The sequence below is a fragment of the Argentina silus genome, assembly GCF_951799395.1.
Source record: "Argentina silus genome assembly, contig: scaffold_349, whole genome shotgun sequence".
NCBI classification, from domain to species: domain Eukaryota; kingdom Metazoa; phylum Chordata; class Actinopteri; order Argentiniformes; family Argentinidae; genus Argentina; species Argentina silus.
In genome coordinates this window covers 7,501-16,820 of record NW_028152467.1, presented here as the reverse complement: position 1 = coordinate 16,820, position 9,320 = coordinate 7,501, and the positions used below count along the sequence as shown (strand labels likewise).

General features: G+C 47.1%; 1 protein-coding gene across 1 annotated transcript; it reads right to left on the bottom strand.

The window, feature by feature from the left end:
• Nucleotides 1-740: 740 nt before the first annotated feature.
• On the bottom strand, nucleotides 741-7,094 carry cnpy3 (canopy FGF signaling regulator 3). Its single transcript, XM_083698050.1, has 6 exons — nucleotides 6,891-7,094; nucleotides 6,444-6,570; nucleotides 3,400-3,496; nucleotides 3,039-3,161; nucleotides 2,573-2,690; nucleotides 741-1,933 (listed from the first exon to the last, which is right to left on the bottom strand). Exons 1-6 carry the CDS (start codon nucleotides 7,000-7,002, stop codon nucleotides 1,638-1,640), a joined length of 873 nt encoding a protein of 290 aa, XP_083554176.1. The 5' UTR covers nucleotides 7,003-7,094; the 3' UTR covers nucleotides 741-1,637.
• Nucleotides 7,095-9,320: the final 2,226 nt, after the last annotated feature.

The following is a 9,320-nucleotide window of genomic DNA, read 5'->3' as shown; positions in this document are numbered from 1 at the left end:
ATAAACAACACAATAATACTGCGCTATGCTCTATCAAGCACTGGAAAAACCCTGGAGTGATTGGTCAACCCTTCCCTTGACCCCTCCCCCACCCTTTAGTGATTGGTCAACCCTTCACATCCCTTGACCCCTCCCCCACCCTTTAGTGATTGGTCAACCCTTCACATCCCTTGACCCCTCCCCCACCCTTTAGTGATTGGTCAACCCTTCCCTTGACCCCCTCCCCCACCCTTTAGTGATTGGTCAACCCTTCCCTTGACCCCTCCCCCACCCTTTAGTGATTGGTCAACCCTTCCCTTGACCCCTCCCCCACCCTTTAGTGATAGGCCAAGCTAAGGCTGATGTATTTAAAATACTATATCTTCTTCCACAATTCTTAGTAATCTCTCAGTGTTTCTTTCAATGTGCACCAGATTGCTGCATGTATCATCATCATCATTATCATTATTATTATTATTATCATCATTATTATTATTATTATTATTATTATTATATTATAGCTGTCACCTGGTCACCCCATGTGCTTGTTTTTTCACATTATTGGATAAAAAAAAAAATATATATATAAAAAATTTATATATATTATTTTTTTATTCTTTTATTTTTTTAGCCATTAATGTGAAAAATCAAGCACATGGGGTGACCAGGTTTCAGCTCACTGATCATGTATTAAAGGGCAGGCACACAACCACAACCACAACCACCTTTGACAACAGAGAAACATATTCAATACATGTAAATAAACATCAGGGGTAATCTGTATTTAGAATTCAGAATGCAACTATTTCACAGAATTAAAAAACACATTCTGCTTGATATAAACAACATTTGTTTCAGAAAGTTCCTTCAACCATAACAAAATATCCAGATGATGCTTCATTCATCAATTCTGTCTTTCATCAACTTTCGCTTCAAGATTGGTCGCCTGTGACATCTGAAAACACACTTCTTAAAGGAAACATGTTCTGGCCCATGTGTGTCCCTGTACCATCCTGAAATGTAACAGCCAATGTTAAGGCTTCTCCTCTTTAAATTAATTGATATCATATGCAAACAAATAAAATCAAAATGAAACTTTGAACATTCATCACAGAAGCATGTATAAAAACACGTTTAAAAGCAACAAGAACGCATCACACAGACACAGACACACAGACAGACAGACAGACAGACAGACAGACACACACAGACACACACAGACACACACAGACACACACAGACACACACAGACAGACAGAGACACTTCACATATGAGAACAGAGAAAGGACACACAGCAATGGTACCATGTAAATGTCGGTCTACATTGCACCATATACGGATATATCCCTACATTATGTCTTTTCTGCTCCAGTACCAATCTTATCCTGCGGGGGGCAGTAGACGAGGCTTCTGCTCCAAGCAGGGAGGAACACACCGGATTCACCTCATCAACTAATCATTCAATCTAAACATTTGTATGTGTGTGTGTGTGTGTGTGTGTGTGTGTGCGTGCGTGCGTGTGCGAGTGGTTAGTTAAATCTGGTGTGTTCCTCCTAGGCTAGAACAAAAGCTTGTTTCTACAGCATCCCTGAATGATCTCCCACCCCTGAGCTAAAGAAACCAAGGGGTCCCTCCACCCCTCCACCCCTCCAGGGGCTCACAGCTCCGTCTTCTCCCCAGGCAGGGCCACCTTCCTCTGGATGTCCTCGTCCGACGACGCCCCCCTCCCCCTCTCCTCCTGCATCGGCGGTGCCTTGCTCTTCTTCTTCTTCTTCACCTTCTTCTCTTTCTTCTTCTCGGCCGTTTTCTCCCCCTCCCTCTCGCCCCCCTCTCCTCCGTCTTTGCTCTTTCCCTTTTTTACTCCCTTCTTCTTCTTCTTCTTCTTCTTCTTTCTGTCCTCTGCGATGGCAGCCACGTCTCCCTTCTTTGCCACCGCTGCCTCCTTTAGGCAGGCTGGAGAGGAGGAAGAGAGGAGGAGGAAGGGAGGGAGAGAGAGGAGGAGGAGGGAGGGAGGGAGAGAGAGGAGGAGGAGGAAGAGAGGAGGAGCGAGGGAGAGAGAGGAGGAAGAGAGGAGGAGCGAGGGAGAGAGAGGAGGAGGAGGGAGGGAGGGAGAGAGAGGAGGAAGAGAGGAGGAGCGAGGGAGAGAGAGGAGGAGGAGGGAGGGAGGGAGAGAGAGGAGGAGGAGGAAGAGAGGAGGAGCGAGGGAGAGAGAGGAGGAAGAGAGGAGGAGCGAGGGAGAGAGAGGAGGAGGAGGGAGGGAGGGAGGGAGAGAGAGGAGGAAGAGAGGAGGAGCGAGGGAGAGAGAGGAGGAGGAGGGAGGGAGGGAGAGAGAGGAGGAAGAGAGGAGGAGCGAGGGAGGGAGAGAGAGGAGGAGGAGGGAGGGAGGGAGAGAGAGGAGGAAGAGAGGAGGAGCGAGGGAGAGAGAGGAGGAGGAGGGAGGGAGGGAGAGAGAGGAGGAAGAGAGGAGGAGCGAGGGAGGGAGAGAGAGGAGGAGGAGGAAGAGATGTTAAAACATGCTCTATAATGTCACGTGTATAAAAAAAAAGTGTTTGAACAGCATACATTTGGGCCCAAGGTGTGTGTGTGTGTTACCTGTGTCCTGTCCCTTCAGCACGTGTTTCTCACACAGGTAGGTGGTGAGGTCCTCCTCCTGGGTGCCTTTGTACCAGTCCTCCAAGACGTCTTCATACTGCTCCACCATCACGTCACACTACACACACCGTCCAAATAAATGCCATAAATGAAATTAAACACACACACACACACACACACACACACACACACACACACACACACACACACACACACACACACACACACACGTTGGGCTGTACACATTCACCTTTAATGCAGTAATATGCAGTGATAATGCATCAGACATGGGAGCACTCAGTGTACTGGGCTGAGAGACAGGTCCTGACTGGTAGCAGACAGACAGCCAGACAGCTAGATAGACAGATAAACAGACAGACAGACAGACAGGCAGGCAGACAGGCAGACAGGCAGATAGATTGACAGGCAGGCAGGCAGGCAGGCAGACAGACAGACAGACAGTTACCTGTTTCTTGAGGTCGGCGACCTCAGCGGAGGTCTCGTTCCAGAGTTCATACGGTATATCCATGACAACCTTCACCCCCTTATGGACCAGACCATGCAGAGTAGAGAAGGTCTCTGACATCCCCTGGGGGGGAGGGTGGAGGGGGGGTTGGAGGGGGGGGAAGAGAGAGGGAGGTGGGGGGAGTGGGAGAGGTGCAGAAGGAGGGAATAGAGAGGAGAAGTGGGGAGATATTGTCTGTGTTATTACACATCTATTACAGATCCTATTAGTTATTATACAACATGTTTTGATAATTTTTACATTTTTTATATGTTTTTGATACGCCGAGGAGTGACACACACACACACACACACACACACACCTTGGCAAAGCGGTTGCTGCCCTGCCTCTCCTTGTGAAGGCTGTACTCTGTGAGTCTCTGACACACATTTTCAACCACCTCGATGAAACGGATGTCCCTGAGAGAGAGAGAGAGAGAGAGAGAGAGAGAGCAGGGGGAGGGAAAGAGAGTACATTAGGCCTAATATATTGAGTCAAAATCAGCTACAATACAGGTATGGAGGTATATGAAGAAATAACCTAACCTGAACCTAACCTAACCTGAACCTAACCTGAACCTGAACCTAACCTAACCTGAACCTAACCTGAACCTGAAGCTAACCTAACCTGAACCTAACCTGAACCGAACCTAAACCGAACCTGAACCTAAGCTAACCTAAACTAACCTGAACCTAACCTAACCTGAACCTAACCTAACCTGAACCTAACCTGAACCTAACCTATCCCTAACCTAACCCGAACCTAACTTGAACCTAACCCTAACCTAACCTGAACCTAACCTATCCCTAACCTAACCCGAACCTAACTTGAACCTAACCCTAACCTAACCTGAACCTAACCTGAACCTAACCTATCCCTAACCTAACCCGAACCTAACTTGAACCTAACTTGAACCTAACCCTAACCTAACCTGAACCTAACTTGAACCTAACCCTAACCTAACCCGAACCTAACTTGAACCTAACCTAACCTAACCTGAACCTAACCCGAACCTAACTTGAACCTAACCCTAACCTAACCCGAACCTAACTTGAACCTAACCTATCCCTAACCTAACCCGAACCTAACTTGAACCTAACCCGAACCTAACTTGAACCTAACCTAACCTAACCTGCACCTAACCTAACCTAACCTGCACCTAACCTAACCTGAACCTAACCCTAACCTAACCTAACCTGAACCTAACCTAACCCTAACCTGAACCTAACCTAACCTGAACCTAACCTAAACCTAACCTGAACCTAAACTAACCTGAACCTAACCCTAACCCTAACCTGAACCTAACCTGAACCTAAACCTAACCTGAACCTAACCTGAACCTAACCTATCCCTAACCTAACCTGAACCTAACCTATCCCTAACCTAACTTGAACCTAACCTAAACCTAACCTAACCTGAACCTAAACCTAACCTAAACCTAACCTGAACCTAACCTGAACCTAACCTAACCTGAACCTGAACCTGAACCTGAACCTAACCTGAACCTAACCTGAACCTAACGTAACCTGAACCTAACCTGAACCTAACCTGAACCTAACCTGACCTGAACCTAACCTGAACCTAACCTGAACCTAACCTAACCTGAACCTAACCCTAACCTGAACCTAACCTGAACCTAACCTAACCTGAACCTAACCTGAACCTAACCCTAACCTGAACCTAACCTGAACCCTAACCTGAACCTAACCCTAACCTGAACCTAACCTAACCTGAACCTAACCCTAACCTGAACCTAACCTGAACCTAACCTGAACCTAACCTGAACCTGAACCTAACCCTAACCTGAACCTAACCCTAACCTGAACCTAACCTAACCTGAACCTAACCTGACCTGAACCTAACCCTAACCTAACCTAACCTGAACCTAACCTGAACCTAACCCTAACCTAACCTGAACCTAACCTGAGCCTAAAGCTCCCTCCTAATAAAGCCCCAGTGGTCATACGAGAGGGAGGAGAAGGAGAAGCCATGCGTGAGAAATCAATAAGGCTGGTGGAGGTAGAAATCGGAGGACAGGCCCATTGTAATGCATGGAATGGAAGGAGAGACGGTACCAAACACATTCTATGCATCATAATGAGCCCGTCCTCCAATTTCTGCCTCCACCAGCCTCCCCAGGGTGCTACTGCCTTAGGAATAAACACTTCAAACAGACGTTCACTGTAAGACAACTTCCCAGTCAGTCAAACAGGGAACACTCAAGCTAGAAGAGGAGACAAATATTGGACAAGAGAATGAGAGAGAGAGAGAGAGAGAGAGAGAGAGAGAGAGAGAGAGAGAGAGAGAGAGAGGGAGGGAGAGAGGGAGAGAGAGAGGGAGGGAGGGAGAGAGAGACAGAGAGAGAGAGAGAGAGAGAGAGAGAGAGAGAGAGAGAGAGAGAGAGGGAGGGAGGGAGGGAGGGAGGGAGGGAGGGAGGGAGGGAGAGAGGGAGGGAGGGAGAGACAGAGAGAGAGAGACAGAGAGAGAGAGAGAGACAGAGAGAGAGAGAGTGTGTGTTGAATTAAAATTTAAAATCTACTTTCTTGGGTCAACACATAGCAAACAATGTATTCCAGACACCGACACTGAACACAAGGATGAGTGAGAGTTTCAGAGTGTGTGAGAGAGAGAGAGAGAGAAAAGACAGAGAGAGAAGGGAGTCTCGTAGGAACTGAACTTGACCAAGTTCCCCTCCTCTGTTATCTGCACTGTGACGCCAGAGAGAGAAAATAGAATCTTGTCAAGGTCTTCTACTGAAACCCTCTACAGCAGGTCTACTGAAACCCTCTACAGCAGGTCTACTGAAACCCTCTCTACAGCAGGTAGAACAGACCCCAGGTCTACTGAAACCCTCTCTACAGCAGCTAGAACAGACCCCAGGTCTACTGAAACCCTCTCTACAGCAGGTAGAACAGACCCCAGGTCTACTGAAACCCTCTCTACAGCAGGTAGAACAGACCCCAGGTCTACTGAAACCCTCTCTACAGCAGCTAGAACAGACCCCAGGTCTACTGAAACCCTCTCTACAGCAGGTAGATCAGACCCCAGGTCTACTGAAACCCTCTCTACAGCAGGTAGAACAGACCCCAGGTCAGATACTACATCAGGTAGATAGATACAGGCTGTTGATAGATAGACATTCAACATCTGGGAAAAGACTCCAAGTCAGCTTACCCTCACCTACACCTTCACCTTAACCAATAGGGGATGAGATGTAATACTGATCTGAGATCAGTCTCTAGGAACAAGTCTGTCTTACAGTGGACTAGGCCTGGGCCTATACAGGCTGTACCACAGGCCTACTGTATGGATCGGAGGCATTCCATCTCCACACACACACACATGCATGCATACACACACACTTACGATTTGACATATTTGATTGGTGGTGCACCCTTGTCATCAAGGAAATGGTAGTTCCTCTCGATGACTTCCTTTGTTTTCCCGGTCTCGTCGAAGGCAGACTTCATCTCGATACTCACAAACTTGCACACTAGGGAGGGAGCGAGAGCAGGGTGTTATCCAGTGTGGTATCATCTAACTGGAGAAAGTGGAAGTGTGAATAAACAGAACTAGAGGAGGCAGCATTGTTTCAGGTTTCACTTCTGCCTTCACGCGCGCGCGCGCACACACACACACACACACACACACACACACACACACACACACACACACACACACACACACACACACACACACACACACACACACACACACACACACACACACACACACACACACACACACACGATAATATAACGACGATACATTGTAGTGAGCGCATCGTAGCCTGGTGTCTGTGTAGCATCCTACCTTCGCATTTATTCGGCAGATGAACCCACTCGTCGTCTCCGTCCTTCGTCTTCAGAGCCGTCTCGGCAACCGCGTTCACCCAAAACACCGTCATACAAACACAGAAAAACATGTCGACTAAGCGCTCTTGGCGTGTGCGGAATAAAAACGGCGGTGGAGAAGACCATTAGAACCCGCTCCTCACGTCGTCCATCAACCTGCGGCTTCTTTTCCTGAGTGTCTCACTTCCGCCTCGGCACAGCTGTGACGCTGTGCACCGACACAGACCAATCGGAGACGGAGAAGTGGCACCGTTCAACCAATCACAGAGGAGACGAGCGCACCGTGGCCGGTAAGCACAGATCTGGGGTCAGTTTGTCGTCCCGAACCCGCGCCTTAACCAAAGCGTAGGGGGTGCACAAAACCGGCCTACGGTCAGCGTCCAGACCCCACCGGGGGGGGGTCGAATTGTGTTGTCTGTATGGACCAGTTCTATCTATGTAGTAGCTGCGCACATAGAAACGTGAATATTCTTGTCTATATGGAGCGGTTCTATCTATGTAGTAGCTGCGCACATAGAAACGTGAATATTCTTGTCTATATGGACCGGTTCTATCTATGTAGTAGCTGCGCACATAGAAACGTGAATATTCTTGTCTATATGGACCGGTTCTATCTATGTAGTAGCTGCGCACATAGAAACGTGAATATTCTTGTCTATATGGACCGGTTCTATCTATGTAGTAGCTGCGCACATAGAAACGTGAATATTCTTGTCTATATGGACCGGTTATATCTATGTAGTATCGGCGCACATAGAAACGTGAATATTCTTGTCTATATGGAGCGGTTCTATCTATGTAGTAGCTGCGCACATAGAAACGTGAATATTCTTGTCTATATGGACCGGTTATATCTATGTAGTATCGGCGCACATAGAAACGTGAATATTCTTGTCTATATGGACCGGTTCTATCTATGTAGTAGCTGCGCACATAGAAACGTGAATATTTTTGTCTATATGGACCGGTTATATCTATGTAGTATCGGCGCACATAGAAACGTGAATATTCTTGTCTATATGGAGCGGTTCTATCTATGTAGTAGCTGCGCACATAGACATTTGAATATTTATTTGGCTGCACAGTATGCATACAGTATACGGTATGCCCCGCTTCTCTCTCCGCCCCTTCATGGTGATTCTCTTCGCAGTCGTGCAATCACTCGTCAAGGCCAGAAGAGGGAGCCATAGCAACATGAATCGATGTAATCGCAATTTGTCAATCAATTGAACACCCAAATGAATCACAATTCTTGACTCGAATGATATGAGATTACAGATGCAATCAATAATTTGTCATTTGCAAGCATCAGCAACGTCCTGACCGATGAATAGATGAAAAATATGCATATTTTAAATGCATAATTATATTCATACAGTCGACCTAATGTGCATGGGAATAAAAAAAATCATTGATAAAAATCATAAAATAAAATGATTGACATTCCCCCCTGAACACTATCTGACACGCGGCCTATCCTCCGTTTCACTGCGCTGTTGAGCGGTAGCTCGTATAAAGCATGTCATTGCACGTGCAGCTGTGTCCTGTGCCTATGATGGATAAACGCTGCTTTTTATTGGATTAGATTTGATTTATCCCCGCATCAGTCATTCATTCCAGCTGTGAGTCTCCGCATCTGTCCATGGCATTGAATGTGGCCAGTCAACTGTAGTCAACTAGAGTGCACTGGTATTTACTACCTAGAGACGGCTGGCGGCCTGCAGGGGGGATCTTTACTAATGATGATTTACAGACAACGCCTCTTGTCACAGAGCACTCCTAGTAAAGGTAAAATCCCTGGCACAAAACACCAAACCCCGAGCAAAATATCTTGGCGTGCTTCTAGACCCTGATTCGAGTTTTGAATCTCACATCAGTAATCTCACTAAAACCGCTTTTTATCACCTTCGAAAAAGTGCAATCGTTTCTCTCCCAGGCAGATGCTGAGAGACTCATGCATGCTTTTATCACTAGCAGGCTAGATTGCTGCAATGCTCTCCTTTCTGGTCTACCTAAGAAAGTTATAAATAAGCTCCAGATCATTCAGAATGCAGCAGCACGTGTACTGACCAAGACCAGAAGGTGAGCACACATCTCACCTGTCCTAAAGTCCCTCCATTGGTTGCCTGTCAGTTTTAGAATAGATTTTAAGATAATTTTATTGATGTTCAAATCACTCAATGGACTAGTGCCTGAATATTTGTCAGACATGCTTTTAATATATGCTCCCTCTAGATCACTCTGGCGGCGGCATTTAGTGTCTCTGGTCCTGGCCTCTGGAACAGCCTGCCAGAGGAGCTGAGGGCCTCACCATCTGAAACCTGGCCTCTGGAACAGCCTGCCAGAGGAGCTGAGGGCCTCACCATCTGAAACCTGGCCTCTGGAACAG

Bases quoted from the DNA above. Each gene is read 5' to 3' on its own strand.
- cnpy3 (XM_083698050.1), bottom strand. From the start codon at position 7,002: ATGTTTTTCTGTGTTTGTATGACGGTGTTTTGGGTGAACGCGGTTGCC. The intron at 3,497-6,443 runs GTAAGTGTGTGT...TCTCTCTCTCAG, and splicing joins CCAATCAAATATGTCAAATC to GGACATCCGTTTCATCGAGG. The intron at 3,162-3,399 runs GTGTGTGTGTGT...CCTCCCCCCCAG, and splicing joins GCAGCAACCGCTTTGCCAAG to GGGATGTCAGAGACCTTCTC.